The sequence below is a fragment of the Chiloscyllium plagiosum genome, unplaced genomic scaffold (assembly GCF_037043375.1).
Source record: "Chiloscyllium plagiosum isolate Xiang-an unplaced genomic scaffold, Cpla_swu_hap1 HiC_scaffold_7, whole genome shotgun sequence".
Taxonomy (NCBI): Eukaryota; Metazoa; Chordata; class Chondrichthyes; order Orectolobiformes; family Hemiscylliidae; genus Chiloscyllium; species Chiloscyllium plagiosum.
This window is the reverse complement of record NW_028270145.1, coordinates 100,784,600-100,805,157: the sequence shown is the minus strand read 5'-3', so window position 1 is coordinate 100,805,157 and position 20,558 is coordinate 100,784,600. Positions and strand designations below refer to the sequence as shown.

General features: G+C 41.4%; 1 protein-coding gene across 2 annotated transcripts in view; it reads right to left on the bottom strand.

The window, feature by feature from the left end:
* LOC122551779 (contactin-associated protein-like 5) overlaps positions 1 to 20,558 on the bottom strand; it is an 888,067-nt gene that overhangs the window by 76,611 nt on the left and 790,898 nt on the right. Inside the window, exon 22 of one of the 2 annotated variants that reach the window (XM_043694242.2) lies at positions 3,552 to 3,770. The exons of the other annotated variant lie outside the window; for it this stretch is intronic. Within the exon in view, the coding sequence (XP_043550177.2) occupies positions 3,552 to 3,770 (219 nt within the window). The remainder of the gene's footprint in view (positions 1 to 3,551; positions 3,771 to 20,558) is intronic. 2 annotated transcript variants of the gene reach the window in all.

The following is a 20,558-nucleotide window of genomic DNA, read 5'->3' as shown; positions in this document are numbered from 1 at the left end:
TGGCAGCTTAATGAGCTAGGATACAGGTGCTTTTGTGGTACAGAGTTGGTGGAAGGTAGTGGGATGGGGGTGTTGCATTTTTGATTAAGGCGAGTATCACAGCAGTAGTCAGAGATGAAGTAATTGAAGGACATCCAGTGAGGCTTTGTGGGTGGAGCTTAGAAATAAGAAAGGGATGGTGGCATTATTGGGGTTGTACCAAAAGTCAACGGGAATTAGAGGAACACATATGCAGGGAGATTGGGAAGACTTGCAGGAGCAATAGTGTTGTCATAGTAGGAAATTTTAATTTTCCTAATATAGACTGGGACTGTCTAAGCCTGAAGGGCATAGATGGGATGGAATTTGTTAAGTGCATTCAGAAAAGTTTCCTCAAGCAATATGTAGAGGGTCCTACTCAGGAAGGGGCAAAACCTGACATAATCTTGGGAAATAGGGCAGAACAGCTGACTGAGGTGACAGTGGGGGACACTGTCCACACCAACCCTCTGAAGAGTAACCCCCCCCCCCCCCCATTTACCCTTGACTAATGCATCTAACACTATGGGCAATTTAGCATGGCCAATTCACCTGGCCATTACATCTTTGGATTGTGGGAGGAAACTGGTGCACCCATTAGAAACCCACGGGGAGAATGTACAAACTCCACACAGATAATCGCCTGAGGTGGGAATTGAACCTGGATCCTTGATGCTATGAGGCAGTAGTGCTAGCCACTGAGCCACCGTGCTGCCCTTAGAGGGGGTGTTGGACATATTGGCATGCATGAAGGTGGATAAATCTCCAGGTCCTGAGCAGGTATATCCAAGAACACTGCAAGAGGCAAGAGAAGCAATTGTGGGAGCCCTGGCTGATATGTTTGCATCAACTTGCCTCAGGTGAAGTCCTGGAAGACTGGACAGTAGCTAATGCTGTGCCCTTATTCAAAAAGAGGTGCAAAGAAAAGTTTGGGAACTATAGACCATTAAGCCCAACATCTACGGTGGGTAAGTTACTTGAGAAGATTCTGAGGGGTAAGATATACTTGCATTTCGAAAGGCAGGGTTTGATTAGGAGTAGTCAGCATAGCATTGTGCATGGGAGATCATTCCTCACAAATTAGTTAGACCTCTTTGTTGATGTGACCGGGAAGTTTGACGAGGGTAGGGCAGTAAGTGTAGTCTCTACGGATTTCAGTAACGCCTTTGGTAAGGTTCCACATAGTCGGCTGCTCTCGAAGGTCAGATCACATGGAATCTAGGGGGAGCTGGTAAATTGGACACACAATTGGTTTGATGGTAGGAAGGAGAGGGAATAGTAGAAGGATGTTTGTCGGACTGGAGGCCTGTGACTAATGGAGTGCCTCAGGGCTCAATGCTGGGCCAGTACTGTCTGCTTTCCATAGCAATGATTTGGATGAGAATGTACAAGGCATGATTCAGAAGTTTGCTGATGGCACTAAAATAGGTGGTATTGAGGACAATGAGGAAGGTTATCAGAAATTGCAGCAGGACCTTGATCACCTGGGGAAGTGAGCCAAGAAATGGCAAATGGAATTTAGTAGAGATGAATGGGAGGTCTTGCATTTTCGATAGTCAAATCAAGGTAGGAGTTTCATGGTGAACGGTAGGGCCTTAAGGAGTGTAGTGGAACAGGTTCACAATTTTCAGAAAATGGAGTCACAGGTAGACAGGGCAGTGAAGAAGGATTTTGGCACATTGGTCCTCAGCAGTCAGGGCATGGAGTATAGAAGTTTGGAAGTCATGTTGCAGTTGTACAGGATATTGGTAAAACCACACTTGGAGTATTGTGTTGGTTTTGGTCACCTTGCTATAGGAAGGATGTTATTAACCTGGAAAGAGCGCAGAAGCAAGTTACAAGGATGTTGCTTGGACTCAGTGGTCTGAGTTATAGGGAAAGGTTGGAAAAGCTAGGACTTTTTTCTTTAGAGCACTGGCGAATGAGGGGGGATTTTATAGAGGGGTATAAGATCATGAGAGGCATGGATAGGTGAATGCACTCAGGCTTTTTTCCCAGGGTTGGGGAATCGAGGAATAGAAGACAGCAGTTTAAGGTATGAGGGGAAAGAATAAAAGGGAACCCAGGGGCAACTTTTTTACACAGAGGGTTGTACGCATATGGAATGAGCTGCCAGTAGAAGTGGTTGAGGCAGGTACATTGACAACATTTAAAAGGCAAATGGACAAATACATGGATAGGAAAGGATTAGAAGGAAATGGTCCATGTGCAGGGAAATGGGGTTAGTGCAGATGGACATTTTGTTCGGCATGAACCAGTTTGGGCCAAAAGGTCTGTCTCTGTGTTGTAGGATTCTATGATTCTATGACTCTATGACTACATTAATATGATGATTAAGCTACTTGATGAGTAACCCAGAGTCCCAAGTTCATAATAAGAGCAGAAACTAACCAAGCACTGAACAATGTGTGCATTAGTTGGGAGAAAGTTGGGAGGATTGCATGAGTTTGGTGGTAAGGAGCTTCCAACATCAAGAACAGAAAGTTTAGCCAAGTTCTGTATGGTGAGGTCTAGTGCATGTCAGAGACCTCTCTGCACTAGCATGCATTAATATCCTCATTAATACATCATCATGCTTCATTCATATGTAGTTTTCCATTCTCTCACACCCACATAGGAACTAGGTGGTAAGAATTCCTGACCTGAAAGTCAGGGTTCGCTCCTGCAGACTTTCATAAGTAACCAACATACCTGGGCATGCTTCATGGGCAGTGGCTGCATGTACCTCTCTCCAACCCAACATCCAGTTGCCTGGTGGCAAAGCAGAGTGCAAATTCCCTCTGTCCCTCATAATGGGATTAATTGACATGAACTGGGCAGGGCACCTGTAGACTGCCAATGCTTGACCAGGTGCATGGCTGGTCTTTAAAGATGGTTTCAGTGGCAGTGATCCTGAAAGTTCTAGGCAGAGGTCAACACATTATGTCTCATAGAGAGAAACCCTCTATGAACCTGACTAAAACCTATGCTTAGACAATTTCTGATAGGATATAGCCATTGTAATTGAAATTTCAAATAGAGCTGGGTATTTGAAATGAAATTAACACAATAAATATGGAATGAAAAGCTTGTGTTATTAATTATGACCACGGAACAACTTGATGGTCTTGAAAAACCCAACTAACTGATTGACAGGTGTCATTTGGGAAGGAGACTTGCTGTCCTTATCTACTGCTGTTCACATACGCCTCCAGACTCATAGATATGTGGTGAATTCTTAATTTCCCTCTGAAATGGTCTCACAAGTCAATTATTTGAGCATTCTTTTGTCAATTATACACTTTCTGAGAAAGCAGAAAAGTTAACAAAGAGGAGAAATGGGAGCTTAGCAAAAAGGTTTTGGGATCTTCTGTTAGAAAGATGGCAGTCTCTTATATAGTTCCATACAATATAAAATGAACGTGCACATATTTTCATAATTGGCCGATTAGTACTGAGATAGTCGATGTATACCAGATGATTGGTAAATCATAGTTGAATATTTGATTCCAAATCATTACCTTCAAATTATTGGTTGTTCTTATTTAAGTTACCTGTTAGAGAGTGTGATGTGGTGATTGCTGTTGATTCGCTCCTGAGGGCAGATCCACAACTTGATTCAACAAAACGCCCTTTTATGGAGACTAAAGGAGAACCTGAATTTTGTAACGCAACTTTCAGAGGAGTAATCCCATTGAACTGGACTGCTGACAGGCAGCCAACGAAGCCTTCTGTGTTCGCTCTGTGCGTCTCTTTATCTAGATTATCACTGTCTGCAACATGAATTAAACATCATGTGAAATTAGTCAGTTGCAGGACATGATAAAAGTCGACAACAAGTTAATTAAATTCAAATTAACACTTATAACTGCCCACACATTATGGATTGCAATCAGCTACAGCATTCGTTAAAATACATTTTGTTTATCCATATGATCCTCCTACGTATAACGAAGCTAGAAGTTGCAAAGATTTAAATAAATACTATCTTAACAGTCAGTTTTGTTAACCATTCCTTAAACTATTCATGCACGGCATCAACCCTTGCATTGATTCACTTCACGTCCTAAGTGCAAAGTGCAGCGAGAAATTGATTGTTAATTAGACTTAAGGAGGAATAGAAAATGTTGAAGTCAATTTTTCACAGGCTGCAGTCCCTTAATTGTAAATTCATCAGAATTTTAATCAAATTTGCTTGTGTGTCATTCTAACTTGCTCAATGACACTCTGAGGCCATTGGCAAGAAAAGCTCATTACTATCAAGAGAGCATTTATCATCAGGTTTACGACCAGAAGATCAATATTGAAAGCCATACATTCTTGAGGAATCTAACACTGCTCCTTAAATGTGGGAAAATTAGGAGCCCTGAGACCACACTTGTCAGTACTTAGATCTACAGTTTGCCCTCTGTAAGGTAGCCTTCTAACTGTCTGTCTATGAACACACCACCATAACCTGAAACACTAACTCCGCTACTCTCTCCAAAACTGTAGTCTGATCTGCTGAGTAGTTCCAGAATTTTCGCTGATTATCACATATTTCCATCAAATGCAATATTTTGCTTGTGGAAGAAAGATTTGGAACAATTATTTAGCCTAAAGTTATCAAATGGCATTTACCATGTGTCTTGGATCACAGGATGTATCCAAGCGGTTCTTTTGGGTTAAATGCAGTCTAAAAAAGACTTGCTAACATTAATTTACTCAGATAGGAACATTCGTTGTGTAATAATAAGAGATGAAAAAGGAAGAAAAACAAAGGACTGAAATATGAACAACTATGAAGTAATATAAAAGATGAAAAAGGAAAGATGAGACAGCAATGAGTTTCACATCCTTCTGCAGTTTGGGAACCCTTTGATTGACGGCTGGTCTAAAAGCTTAGGTTTGTTCCTGGCACCATTCACGATCCCAGTCAGAGATGAAGTCCAAAAATGTGGAACAAAACTTTCTCTTATTCAGTGTGACAAACAGCCAGCACAGAAAAACAGATACAGGAAACAAGCTGCTTACAAGTATAGAAAACAAGTTTTGATTGTGCCGTCTGTGGCACGTACAGGAATGTTCATAGGACTCATTCAAGGTCATGCAGCTGTTGAATATCATCAACAATTTCAGCCCAACCTATACACGATGGGAAGGTGTCAGGACTACTACTAGTCAGCATTTACAAAGGTAAATTGGACTTCATAGTAAAAGCACAACTTGTGGTTGACAGAAAGCAGGATACTACAGCTCTAAAAACTACAGTGAATCCACCACTATCAATATCCCGGGGGTTACCATTGATCAGAAATCTGGGGGTTTACCAGATAAACGGAGTGGCGCAAAGAGCAGCTCAGATGTTTGGAATACTACAGCAAGTAACTTACCATCTGACTCCACAAAGCCCACAGGCACAAGTCAGGAGTGTGACAGAATATTCCCCATTTGCTTGGATGGGTAGAGCTGCATCAACCCTCAAGAAACTTGACACTATCCAGAACAAAGCAGTCTGCTTACTTTGCACCACATCCACTTCCTCCACCACCGATACTCAATTAGTACTATCTGCAAGATGCATGGCTGAAATTCACCAAATATCCTGAAACAGCACCTTCTGAATTCACGACCACTTCATTCTTGAAGAACAAGAGCAGCAGATACATGGGACTTCCATCATCTGCAAGTTCTCTTCTAAGTCATTCATCATCTTGACTTGGAAATATTTCCCCATTCCTTTGGTGTTGCTGGGTCTAAATCTTGGATTTCCCTCCTTAAGGGCATTGTGGATCAACCTATAGCACATGGACTGAAGCAGTTCAAGGAGGCAGTTCACCAACCTCTCATGGGGAGCCAGGCATGGACAATAAATGAAGGCCATTTCTCACGAGTGAAGATTTACAAGGATGTTGCCAGGGTTGGAGGGATTGAGCTTTAGGGACAGGCTGAATAGGCTGGGGCTGTTTTCCCTGGAGTGTTGGAGGCTGAGGGATTATGTCATAGAGGTTTATAGAATCATCAGGTATTTTCCCTGAGGTGGGGGAGTCCAGAACTAGAACACATAGGTTTAAGATGAGAGGGGAAAGATTTAAAAGGGACAACTTTTTCATGCAGAGGTTGGTGCGTGTTTGGAATGAGCTACCAGAGGAAGTAGGGAAGGCTGGTACAATATTTAAAAAGCATCTGAATAGGAAGGATTTAGAGGGGTCTTAGATTAGATTAGATTACTTACAGTATGGAAACAGGCCCTTTGGCCCAACAAGTCCACACCGCCCCGCCGAAGCGTAACCCACCCATACCCCTACATTTACCCCTTACCTAACACTATGGACAATTTAGCATGGCCAATTCACCTGACCTGCACATCTTTGTGACTGTGGGAGGAAACCGGAGCACCCGGAGGAAACCCACGCAGACACGGGGAGAACGTGCAAACTCCACACAGTCAGTCGCCTGAGGCGGGATTTGAACCCGGGTCTCTGGCGCTGTGAGGCAGCAGTGCTAACCACTGTGCCACCGTGCCGCCCATAAAGGGTCAAGTGCTGGCAAATGGGACTAGATTAATTTAGGATATCTGGTTGGCTTGGATGAGTTGGACTGAAGGGTCTGATTCCATGCTGTAACATCTCTATTATTCTGTAATAAAAAAAAGTTAGCTCATCATTTATCACAGGGAAAATATTGAAAGCTGTTATAAAATATTTATAAAAGGGCATTTGAAAAGTGCAAGGTAATCAGGCAAAGGTAACATAGTTTTCTGAATGGGTAATCATATTTAACCAATTTGTTGGCAATCTTTGAGGATGTAACATGTGTTTTGAATGAAGGGAAACCAGTATGTGTACTGTGCTTAGATTTCCAGCAGGTATTTGTTAAAGCGCCACATAAAAGATTATTGCATAAATAAAAGGTCAGGATGGAGAATATTGACATGGATAGAAGGTTGGCTGGCTGACAGGAAGCAGACAGTTGATATAAATTAGTCTTATTCAGGTTAGCAAGGTTAATGAATAGTTTACCACATGGATCAGTGGTAATCCTTGGACATTAATAGTTTGCCATTTATCTAAATTACTTGCGTGAGGGTAGTAAATCTGCAGAATTCTTTCCTGCTGAGGACTGGAGAGAGAGGGTCACAAAGTGCTTTCAAGATGGAAAGAGATAAATTTTTAATCAATACAGGAATCAAGGGTATTGGGGAAAGGCAGGAAAGTGGCATCAATTGAATGGCAGAGCAAAAAGATAAGCCAAATGGCCTACTTCCATTCCAAAGTCTCATCGTCTTAAGGAAGGGACTAAAGGCATAGTTGCCAGTTTTGCTGGTGACACACAGATGAGTCAGGAAGTAATAGCAAATTTTTATGGATGCTGGAAACTGTATTGGAAACAAAAATTGCTGGAGATCCCAGCGGGTCAGGCAACATCCATGCAAAGAATGTAAGCTATCGTTTCGAGTCTCAATGATTCTTGATCAGAGCTAAAGTGACGTGTGGAGTGGGCAGCATTTGTGCAATGGTGGGAGGGGTTAGAGTGCTGGATGAGAAAAGATGTTGATAGTTCAGATTAAGTAATCAGAATATGAGAAAGGCAGAGCAAACATGTGTCTAACTACCAGTCATGAAAGAACAATCAGTCCTGCTGGGGTGATAGAAGGGGAAAGAGGGTGAAAGAGAATGTAACAAGTAAGGCTAAAAGAAACGGAAGGATTGGGTTCACAATTTGAAGGTGTTTAATGCAATATTGAGCACAGAAGGTTGTAAACTGACTAGTTTGAAGATGAGATGTTGCTTCTCTGGTTTGTGCTATGATTCGCTGGAATACTGCTGCATGCCAAGTACAGATAAGTGGGCATGCGAGCAAGATGCTGTGTTATAATGATCAGCCATGGGAAAGTTGGTTTCACTGAAGAGGCTATAAGAAGGCTATTAAAAGCTATAGAGAGGTTAAGCGAGTGGGCAAAAATCTGGCTAATGGAATTGGACGTGGGAAAATATTAAATTGTCCATTTTGGCATGAAAAATCAGCTTGGGGCTGTAGAGCTGTGAGATAGAGAGGGACGTGGGTGACCTAGTTTGTGAATCTCAAAAGGCTAGTATGCAGGATATCTTCAAGTAATTATTGCGATGGGAATTTAGTACAAAAGTAGAAATATTATTCAACATGACACAGGGCATTGGTGAAATCATATCTGATGTACTGCACATGGTATTAGTGACCTTATTTAAGGAAGGATATAAATGTAATCAAAAGTGGAATGGTTGGATTGTCTCATAAGGAAAGGCTAGACAGGCTAGGTGTTTCAAAGAATGAAAGATGATTTGAGTAAAACATTTAAGATTCTGAGTGGTGGATATAATTTTCTTCTTTTTTGAGAATCTAGAACACGAGGTCACAGTTTAAAATGAGGTGTCACCCAATTAAGCCAGAAATGAGTTTTTTTTTCTCTGACGGAGGATGAATTTTTGATTATCTTTTCCTTAGAAGGCAGTGGAAACATAGTCCTTGGTTATTTTTAAAGTGAAAGTACACAATTTTTTATTAAGCAAGTGACTGAAAGATTATCAAAGGTAGGTGGGAATGTGGAGTAATCAGATAACCACAACATATTGAAGGGAGGAAACTCAAAGGGCTGAGTGGTTGATTTCTGTTCCAAACCTATACACATTTGTACATGTGAGTTTATACATTTATATATAAATTTGGAGGTATAGTCAATACTAAGGTATAAGTTACAAAATAAAAGATTATAATCAATAAACTTACAGAATGGGTGTGATGTAGGCATATAAGAGGAACTGCATGTTGGAATGAAGAAAAAGGAGGCTATATGTTATTTCAACATTATGACCAAATGTCGGAAAGAATGAAAGATCCTCACATATGGATAAAGGAAAATTACTAAAAATGGTGGGCTTAATTTTCTGATGGCCAGATAGTCAACTCTGCAGCATGGATGCCAGTTGATAGGAACCTGTGGAATCCCCAACACACTAGATGCTGAGGGAATTGCCCAGAAACTGAATTTAACAATTGGCAATGCCCTTGCCTTGGAAATCTCTGCAAGTGCCCATTTAAATCAGCCAGCTAAGTGGGTTCTGCTACAGCGAAGTTAAATGCCTTGGAAAAGTTGGACAATTAAAAACTCAGTGTGACTTCTGGGTTACTTCTTTTATGTTGACACCCCCAGCTTGCCATGTACACTTCCAACTACACTTTCCCCAAACTTCTTGTAACACCTGGATCCTGACCAGACAATCCTGCACCCCCCATCCCCGCCCCCCTCCACCCACACTCTGCTAGTTCCCTAACTCACAGAACCCAACATGCTTCTCCTCGCCTGGATACAGCATCTATAATGACCTTCACTCAACACTCCATCCCTTATCTTTCACAAATTTTTAGCTTTCACAAAGCCTTATGTCTTGGAACTTGAACCATCTAATTCCCTACTCACCTGGCACTCTGTCCATCCAGCATCCTGCCCGTCTGGCACCCTCACTTCACATATCTTAGATACATTCCCATCACAGTTAAATAAGTGGCTGCCTGTGTTGTTGGACATTTAATTAACAGAATGCATTAAATAATCCCATTGAAAAATGGCACAGCTTGACATCCCAGATGATCCCCAAACAAAGGGATTTGTATGATTTAATGAATAGTCTTTCTGGAGAAGCCAAGATAAATAATTTCCAACCAGGAATGCGGAGCTCTTTCTTAACAGAGAAAAAAGTAGAAGCAGAGTGGCAATATGATTGTCATTGTGATTCATTGGAAAATAAATCCAGTGTGGCGGCTAAGAAGCCCACAAATAACGCAAATAAGCAGAAAGGGTATTTTGCAAGGAAAAAGAATCAAAAAGCCATGTAATTATGTTTTGACTGCATTAAACTTTGATTGAACCACAATTGGAATATTGTGCGCAGTTGTCATATCAATATTGTCTACAAAAGCATCAGATAAGGTATACAAAGGAACCACAAGGCTGATAGCAGAACTATAAGAATATCCTGATCAGAAAATGATCTGCACATGCTCTTGTACAGAAATTGAAAGCTTGGTGATTGATCCCATAGAAGTCTTTATGATCATGAAATGGCTTTATAGGATTGAACTAGATAAGTGTTTCCAATTATGAAAAACTCCAGAATCAAAGTAGATGAGTAAAGATTGTCATCAATGGGGAACGTAGGACAAACTGCTTCATACATAGAATGGCAGCAAATCGTTACCACAAACATGAACTGTTCAATAGAATAGGTTCATTTATTGGGAAACTAGGTAAGTTGTATTGGAAAAAATGAATAGTAAAATATGCTGATAGAAGTACATGAATAAAGGTAGGAGAAGGCTTATACAGGGCCAGCAGAGATCTGCTCAGCTGGATGGTGTATTTTAATGTTGCAGACCCAAAGCAATTGGAAAAGTTAATTATGCATTTCGATAGCAAAGATCCTGCTGTATACTAGGTGCTATGTACAGAAAATTTTGTTGACCATTAAAATGATGCTTGTCAAAACTTAACTCTTACACTAGTTGCACTAGCATTAGGGGGATGGTTACCTCAGTTGGCTGGATGAGTGGTTTACGACGTAGAGTGAAGTCAACAGTATTGATTCGCTGAATGAGGTTACCCATTAAAGGTACCACCTTTTCATCCTCTCCCCTTACCTGATCCTCAGGTTAAACTACCACCAATCATTTCTCTCTCTAATGACAGAACAGCCCTATCTTCTGATAAAACTAAGATGACGTACCAAACTTTACCTTTGCTACCGGTAACATAGGATTGAAGGAGAAAATTGTGAGAATAAACTCATTTGAAGTTCATCCTAATGCAAATTTAGAACAGTTTATTGGAGAAGCCACTGGAATGGGCCTAATATTTTGTCTTAAGCCCAATTTGACACCATCCAAATGCCTGATTATAACTGTATAAATGACTTGATTTTGAAATAATTAAAATCTTACTCATATTGTAACAAGGTGGCATGAAGTCTCATGTCAATGTAAATGTAATGTTTGGTTTCCCATATCCAAACTCACAAGAAGTCCCAATCAATCACTATTTCTGGATTCACTGTCTACACTGACTCATGGTCTGACTCAAAACTTCCATTGCTGGATTGAAATCCCTCCATATCCTTACCCTTCCCCATCTCTGTAACCTCAGTGCCACAAGTGCTCTGCACTCTTTCATTAATGGTCTCTTGTGAATCATGACCTAACTCTTGGTGGTCATGCTTTCAGTAGACTCTGAGATTTGATCATTATGTTTCCTCCCTTTCTCGACTTCCTTTTTTATATTAAGATTTAAAACATATTTCTTTGTTCAAGTAGGATAAGACTCCTTGGTTTTGCTGTGGAAGATTCCACTCTTGCCCTTTCTGTGCCCAACAGTAGAATGCAACCCATAGTGTCATGAGGTCCACTACATGTACAGCACGGGTGCAGTTTCTGAATCAGATCATGCCTCACAAACATTATTGAGTTCTTTGAGAATGTAACAAAACACATTGATAAAGGTGGAGCAGTGAATGTGGTGTACATGGATTTTAGCAAGGCGTTTGATAAGGTTTCCCATGGTTGGCTCATTCAGTAGTATGGAGGCATGGGATACAATGTAATGTGACTGCCTAGATAAAGAATTGGCTGGTCCATAGAAGACAAAGGTGATAATAGATAGAAGGTATTCAGCCTGGAGCTTGGTAACCAGTGGTGTTTTGCAGGCATCGGTTCTGGGACCTCTGCCCTTTGTGATTTTTATAAATGACTTAGATGAGGCAGGGTAGGTTAATAAGTTTGCTGATGAAACAAAGGTTGGTGAAGTAATAGATGGTGTAGAGGGCTGTTGTAGGTTGTAACAGGACATTGACAGGATGCAGAACTGGGCTAATAAGTGGCAGATAGAATTCAACCTGGAAAAGTGTGACATGATTAATTTTGAAAGGTTGAATTTGAATGCAGAATACAGGGTTAAAGGCAGGATTCTTGGCAGAGTGGAGGAACAGAGGGATCTTGCGCGGTCCATGTCCATAGGTTCCTCAAAGTGACCGCCCAAGTTGGTAGGGTTGTCAAGAAGGCATATGGCGTGTTGGATTTCAGTAGCAGGGGGATTGAGTTGAAGAGCTGCGAGATTATGTTGCAGCTCTATAAAGCCCTGGTTAGACCACACTTGGAATATTATGTTCAATATAGGTCACCTCATTATAGGAAGGATGTGGAAGCTCTAGAGCAGGTGCAGAGGAGATTTACCAGAATCCTGCCTGGACTGGAGGGCATGTCTTATGAAGAAAGGTTGATGGAACTAGGACATTTCTTATTGGAGCGAGAAAGGATGAGAGGTGACTTGATAGAGGTGTATTAAATGATGAGAGGCATAGATAGAGTGGATAGCCAGAGACTCTTTCCTAAGGTGGAAATGGATATCGTGAGGGGTCATAATTTTAAGGAGATGTCAGAGGTCGGTTCATTACACAAAGAGTGGTAGGTGCATGGAATGCCGGCAGTGGTAGTAGAGTCAGATATATTAGGGACATTTAAGCAACTCTTGGAAAGGCACATGGAAGATAGTACAATGAAGGGTACGTAGGTTATTCTGATCTTCGAGCAGGATAAAAAGTCAACACAACATCGAGGGCGAAAGGGCCTGTACTGATCTATGTTCTATGAATCCATTCAAGTCAGAATGAGGATCACACATCATTCAATTGAACCCCACTACCCACTCAGTTAACAGATACAACTAGAAACTGAACCAACTCACTCCAAAGGAGTTTTAGGTTGCGACATAATCAGGCATCTTGTAGTCCAAAGCTGTGAGAACTGATGCTGGATGCTCGCATTTCATTGCATGGTTAACCAAGCATTGCAAATAACCAAGCATTGCATATTGATATATGTTAGAAAGATATGCAAGTTGATATTGAACCTGTTATCAATATGCCTTCCTTGTCCATCAATCCTGGAAAAAGACTTGAACATCAAATTTCAGCATAAGGGCTTAAAAAAAAAACTACCCACTGCACCACAGGAACACCAAAACACCATATATGTTGCTATTGCTTTTTATGTCATGACCATGAGTTTGTCTTCTTTACAAAACAGCTTCCAATGACTGAATGAAGGTTGAATAGTTTCTCCATTACATCTATATTATAGTACTGAAGAAAATGAATGGGTAATTGCAAGAACCTAGAGGACAATTCAGTGACTGTCACAAGGTAACAACACATTGTGGTGATTAAGTCATTTCACAGAAAATATCCAGAATGCTTGAATGCTTCCAAACCACAGAAAAACTCAAAACTCTGGAAAACTGAAATGAGAATAGAAATTGTTGTTGTATTTGTGTCACAGTTTATCAACCTTGAAATATGTTACATCCTTGAAACGCATTTCAACCTGCAGTATTCTGCACGATATAAATGGAATTTGGGGGTGGTGGCTATTTTCTGCTATTTGAAGTGAGTTATTTTGTACAGTGAGGGGAGGGTGGTTCGATGTCATCACAACTGAATCCTGTGATTTGAAGTGAGGTGGTATTAAACTTTCATTTTACTGCAGTGATGTTGGATTTTGTTTCTCGATGTATTACAGGACAATATCATACTCTGTACACAATTTAGAATGTAATGCTCAGGGAGAAATAAGAGCTTTTTCCATCGCTGAGAGAAAATCTCAAAGAATAATGAAAAACTATACCACTGGAATATATAGAAATTAGGACTAGGGTAATAGTTCCAGTCATCAGCACTGCATCACAATGAAATCAAAATGAACAATCAGTGCTTCTGGTATTTGTTATATTCTTCTCTTTGCTGCAAGCGCATCAATCAATCAGAAGGATTTATGATAAAAATGCTTGGGTCAGGGATGTCACTGATCGGCTGCAGAGCATTCTAAAAGGGGAGGGTGAACAGCCAGTTCTCTTGGTGCATATAGGCACCAACGATATAAGTAGAAAGCGAGATGAGGTCCTGAAAGAAGAATTCAGGGAGCTGGGAGAGAAGTTAAAGGGGAGCACCTCATAGGTTGTGATCTCAGGATTACTACCTGTGCCACGTGCTAGCCAGCATAGAAATGAAAAAATAGGCAGGATGAACACATGGCTTGAGAGATGGTGTAGGAGGGAGGGGTTCAGATTTGTTGGACATTGGAACCGGTTCTGGGGAAGGTGGGACTATTACAAAATGGACAGTCTACATCTGAACCAGACTGGAACCAATGTCCTTGGGGGAGTTTTTGCTACTGCTGTTGGGGAGGTTTTAAACTAATGTGGCAAGGGGCTAGGAACCAGAAGAGAAAACAAGTAGGCAGCGAGGTGGTGACTGGAGACTGTAAGAATTATGAAGATAACATTAATAAAGGGAAAAATAGGCAGAGAGCAGGTGAGTGCAAAAGAACTGGTGGCCTGAAATGCATCTACTTTAATGCAAGGAGTTAGTGTGTAAGGCAGATGAACTTAGAGCTTAGATTGGTGATTACATTATTGCCATCACAGAGACTTGGCTGAAGGAAGGGCATGATGATTGGCAACTAAATGTTCCAGGATATAGAAGCTTCAGACAGGACAGTGAGGGAAGTAAAAGAAGGGGTGGACTTGCATTGCTGGTCAGGGAAGATATCACAGCTGTGCTAAAGGAGGACACTATGGCGATTTTGGGTTGTGAGGCATTATGGGTGGAGCTGAGAAATAAGAAGGGTGCAGTTACATTGTCGGGGCTGTATTACAGACTTCCCAACAGTGAGCGTGAGATAGAAGAACAAATAGGTAAACAGATTATGGAAAGATGTAGAGGCAACAGGGTAGTGGTGATAGGAGACTTTAATTTTCCCAACATTGGCTGGGCTACACTTAGCGTCAGAGGTCTGGATGGGGTAGAATTTGTAAGAAACATCCAGGAGAGTTTTCTAGAGCAGTATGTCAAAGTCCAATGAGGGAAGGGGCCATATTGGACCTGGTACTGGGGAATGAGCCAGGACAGGTGGTAGATGTTGCGTTAGGGGATTTCTTTGGCAACAGTGACTACAATTCTGTAAGTTTTAGAATACTCATAGATAATGAAGAGAGAGGTCCTAAGGGAAGAGTACTAAACTGGGCCAAGGCCAATTATATCAAAATTAGGCAGGAGCTGGGAAATTTGGATTGGATACAGCAATTTGAAGAGAAGTCCACATTTGAGATGTGGGCGGCTTTCAAAGATAGGTTAACGGTAGTGCAGGATAGGCATGTCCAGTTGAAGGCAAAGGATAGGAAGAGCAAGATTCGTGAACCATAGATGACAGGAGAAATTGTAGCCAAGAGGAAGAGGCAAGCGTACATAAGGTGGGCGGCACGGTGGCACATGGTTAGCACTGTTGCCTCACAGCGCCAGAGACCCGGGTTCATTTCCCCCTCAGGCAACTGACTGTGTGGAGTTTGCACGTTCTCCCTGTGTCTGCGTGGGTTTCCTCCAGGTGCTCCGGTTTCCTCCCACAGGATCTATTTATATTTAGAAAAGAATGGGCTTATCAGTGATAGGCAACATGGTTTTGTGCGGGGGAGATCGTACCTTACCAATTTAATAGAGTTCTTCAAGGAAGTGACCAAGTTGTTAGATGATGGAAGGGCTGTTGATGTCATATACATGGACTTTAGGAAGGCATTTGATAAGGTTCCCCATTATAGACTAATGGAGAAGGTGTAGTCACATGGTGTGCAGGGTGTTCTAGCTAGGTGGATAAAAAACTGGTTGAGCAATAGGAGACAGAGAGTAGTTGTTAAAGGGTGTTTCTTGAAATGGAGAAAGGTGACCAGTGGTGTTGCACAGAGGTCAGTATAGGGGCCACTGTTGTTTATGATATACATAAATGATCTGGAAGAGGGCACTTTTGGTATGATCAGCAAGTTTGCAGATGACACAAAAATTGGTGGAGTAGCAGAAAGCATAAGGGACTATCAGAGAATACAGGAGGATATAGATAGACTGGAGAGTTGGGCAGAAAGGTGGCAGATGGTTTTCAATCCAGACAAATGTGAGGTGATGCATTTAGGCAAGTCTAATTCTAGAGCAAATTATACAATAAATGGAAGAGCCTTGGGAAAAGTTGATGGGCAGAGAGATCTGGGAGTGCAGGTCCATTGTACCCTGAAGGTTGCTGAACAGGTGGATAGAGTGGTCAAGAAGGCATATGGTATGCTTGCCTTCATTGGATGGGGTATTGAGTATAAGAGCTGGCAAGTCATATTAAAATTGTACAAGACATTGGTTCGGCTGCATTTAGAATACTGTGTACAGTTCTGGTCACCACATTACCAAAAGGATGTGGATGCTTTTGAAAGGGTGCAGAGAAGGTTTACGAGGATGTTGCCTGGTATGGAAGGTGCTCCCTATGAAGAGAGGTTGAGTAGGTTAGGTTTATTTTCACTAGAAAAAAGGAGATTAAGGGGGGACCTGATTGAGGTTTACAAAATCATGAAGGGTATAGACAGGGTGGATAGAGACAAGCTTTTTCCCAGGGTGAAGGATTCAATAACCTGAGGGCTTTCAAGGTGAGAGGTGGAAAGTTTAAGGGGGATACATGCGGCATGTACTTCACACAGACGGTGGTGGGTGTCTGGAACGCGTTGCCAGCAGAGGTGGTAGAGGCAGGCATGGTAGATTCATTTAAGATGCGTCTGGACAGATGCATGAATAAGTGGGGAGCAGAAGGATACAAATGCTTAGGAATTGACCGACAGGTTTAGACAGTACATTTGGATCGGCTCAGGCTTGAAGGGCCAAAGGGCCTGTTCCTGGGCTGTAAATTTTCTATGTTCTTTGTTCTAATTCTTTATTGAAGGATAAAATGAAATACAATGTCTATTCGAGCCAAGTATAGTATATGAGATGGCTATCATTGCACTTTAAACTGCCAACAAATCTTATCTGTAGCTCCCCTAACTCCCAACCTCAGTCCTGAAGAAGGGTTACAGCCGAAACATTGACTTGTCCACCTCCTGATGCTGCCTGGCTTGCTGTGTTCAGAGATGTGTAGGTTATGTGCATTAGTCAGGGGTAAAATATAGGATAGTAGGGTTGGGAAATGGGTCTGGATGGGTTACTGTTTGGAAGGACGATGTGGACTTGTTGGGCTGAAAGGCTTGTTTCCACACAGTAGGGATTCTATGGATTCTATGGTGTTCCTCCAGCCTCCTGCTTGTCTACCTTGGATTCCAGCATCTGTAGTTTTATTTTGTCTCTAACAAATCATGGGACTAGTTGTCATCATCTTTAGCAATCACTCATTAATATGAGTGTGATTGCTCACCTAAGAAATTCTGTGTCGCTGGGCATTCGTTCTGTGGCTCCTTGCATGGTTGATGAGCCCAAATCTAAAGCTGAGTCTCTGACAATAGGTTTGACAGGTGTTTCCGGGAAGTGGAATTGGTCCTGAGCCTTGAGATCACTGGCATCCCTTTCCCTGGTTCATTTATTATACTTTCTCTTGCTGAGAAGTCTCAAAAGAATTGTGTCCCTTCATACAAGTCACACCTTAGACCAAGGTTCTCTTATATATTGATGGCAAACACTTTTGAAAATTGTCAGTTAATGAAATTCTAGAGAGACTGGATTAAAAAGTTAAGACCGTAACACCTATTCTGAGTAAGAGGTACGAGTATCACATGAACATCCCTCTGGAGGTTAGGTATTTGCCTCTGAATTCCCTGGCTCTGACCTGTTACAGTAGCTACAGTAGTTATGTAGCTGGTCCAGCTCATATCACGTTGATGGTAGAAGCAAATGTAGGCCCTTCAGCCCATTGAGTCTGAGTCACCATTCAATGAGGTCATGGTCAATCAGATAATCCTAAACTCAGCAAGGGAGGCCTAGTGGTATTATCACTTGACTGTTAATCCAGAGACACAGGTCATGTTCTGGGGAACTGTGTTCAAATCCTGCCATGGCAGATGGTGGAATTTGAATTCAACCAAAACCTGGAATTAAGAGTCTAACGATGACCATGAATCCATTATTGGAAAAGCCTAGCTGGTTCATTAATGTCCTTTAGGGAAGAAAGCTGCCATCCTTGCTTGGTCTGGCCTATATGTGACTCCAGTAATGTGTTTGACTCTTAACTGCCCTCTGGGCAAATGATGTCCTCATCCCATGAATGAATAAAAAATCTTAACTTTCTCTACTTTCCCCCCATAATGTTTGATTCCCTTACAGATTAAAAGTCTATCACAGCCTTGTCAACTCTTTGAGATAAAGAATTTCGTATGTTTGCTACCTTTTAAAAGAAGGAATTCCTTCTCATCACCATCTTAAATGGGGGACCCTTAAGCTATGTGGTCACAGATTCTCCCAAAAGGGGAAACAACGTTTCTACGTCTGATCATATTAGATTCCCTACAGTGTGGAAACAGGTCATCTGGCCCAACAGGTTCACACCGACCTCCAAAGAGTAACCCACCCAGACCCATATCCGTCTAATGCACCTAACACTATGGGCAATTTAGCATGGCCAATTTACCTGACCTGCACATCTTTGGACTGTGGGAGAAAACCAACGCAAACACGGGGAGAATGTGCAAACTCACACAGACATCTACCTTATCAAGTCCCATAAGAATTTTGGATGATTGGAAAGATCACTACTCATTTTTCTAAACTCCAATGTGTTTTGGACTAGGCCAGACCACTCAAAAGATTCTTGAGTAGGCAACCCACAGACCATAACTTTGCAATTTGTTTCGGTAAGTGTACAGTGAAAGTTACCCGGAGTAAGTTCACTAGGTTGACTACTAGGTTTTAGAACAGACAGGAATTTATTCACAAAATTACACAATGAAACACAAAGAACAGAATAAAGAACCTCTACTGAACTCAGTCAATCCAAACTAGGACCTAATTACTGCTGTTCCGAATATACACAAAAGTCCTAATAAGCAACCCTCTTAAAGACCAGTTTAAAAAAAGGAACAGTTGCTGACAAGTTGAAACTAGAAGGGCAGAAACAGAGAGAGAGTTTCCACACAGCTCACTGTTAAACTCTCAACTAGTTCTGAACTGAACTGCTAGAGAGCTGACCACTCCCCTTTCGTTATACAGGTCACTTCTAAAACATGGCCACTTTGGCCTGAATTCTCATCTGTTTACATATAAGCAAAAAGGTCTCTCAAAATCCTTTAATCTCTGTACCAAATCAGACTAATCGGTACCAGGAGCAGTTTATGACCCCTCTGAAAAAAAAGCAAGGACACGGTATCCTTGAGAATAGGAACAGCTTTTAGAAAATAAGGGACCAGCTTTGTGACAAATGAGTATAAGCCTATCGGAGACAATTTCTCCACATAAGACAGTCCCTTCACAACACAGTATCAGCTGAGAGAACCTTCTCTGGATTGCCTCCAATGCCAGTATATCTTTTCTTGGAGATGTCATATGGGGATGATGAGTCTAGTTTGAGAGCTACCTGACTTTAGTAGTCCTCAGTTAAAGTGCTGTCCAATGGTGTCAGCATGAGAAAGCTCTGCATCTGCTACTGCTGTGGCACACTGTAGGGTTCACATGTGTACAGCCGGTGGTAATCTTTCCTTTTAATTCACATTGAGTGCAAGCAATGAATAGCACCACAATGGGCAGAAAATAGATGTGATACCTTGAGATATTGTGAAGTTCTTCCAATTGTTAGACTAGCTAATTTTATGCTTGTGTAAGAATGTGTCAGGAGGAAACCAGATGAAGTTGAATTTCCTCTTCAATCACGTGGTAATCATGTCTCTTACTCAGAATATATTTGACTCCTTCTTCTTTTCCCCCACCTCTTTTTCTGCCAAATGTTGGACTGTGTTGACTCCACCTCGACATTAACAGACTTTGCCTGGGAGAATCAACATGTTTAATTCCAGCTACATGATGCCATACAGGGCTAAGTGGCAACATTCTTGCTGATCTGTGGGAGTACTTCTGTAGAAGATGTTATGAACCATATCAAACCTCTTAAAACATATTAAGATTATAACCTAGACCCCAACCTTTTCATATTTTTAAAAATAAATGTAAGGCATTCTGTTCTGGATGCCTTCAGTTGGTCAATGTAAAAGGCTTGAGGCAAAGCAGACTTCATTTTTACACTATAGTTTAAATACAAAGAAAGAAGAATTGGAATAATTTAACTCGATTGGAACATTTAACAGAATAATAGATTATTTAACTACGAAACAGCAAAACAACGTCAGTTCTAACATTATAACATCCCATAAACACACCTTTGGCAAAGGCAAATTCAATAAAATAGATTGTCTCACATGCAATTCTAGCAGCAGGAAGAGAACCCTAACTTTTAGCTGTAACAGAGAGAGGAATAAGAGATTCCGTATCCAGCTTCAAGTCTCAAGCAACTGCTGAAAGCTGAAACTAAAATCTTGGTTCTGTGGGAGCTTGGCCCCATCCCTTCAAGCTGCTTCTAATGTTCCAACTTCATTAAAAAAAAACTAGCTGGAGTCAGAGTGGACAGCTCATCTCCGAGTTTTCGACACTTGCTTTTAAAAAAATTGACAGAACAAATCCTTCTTAAAGACCCATCTCATAACAGACACCTGTGATCGATTC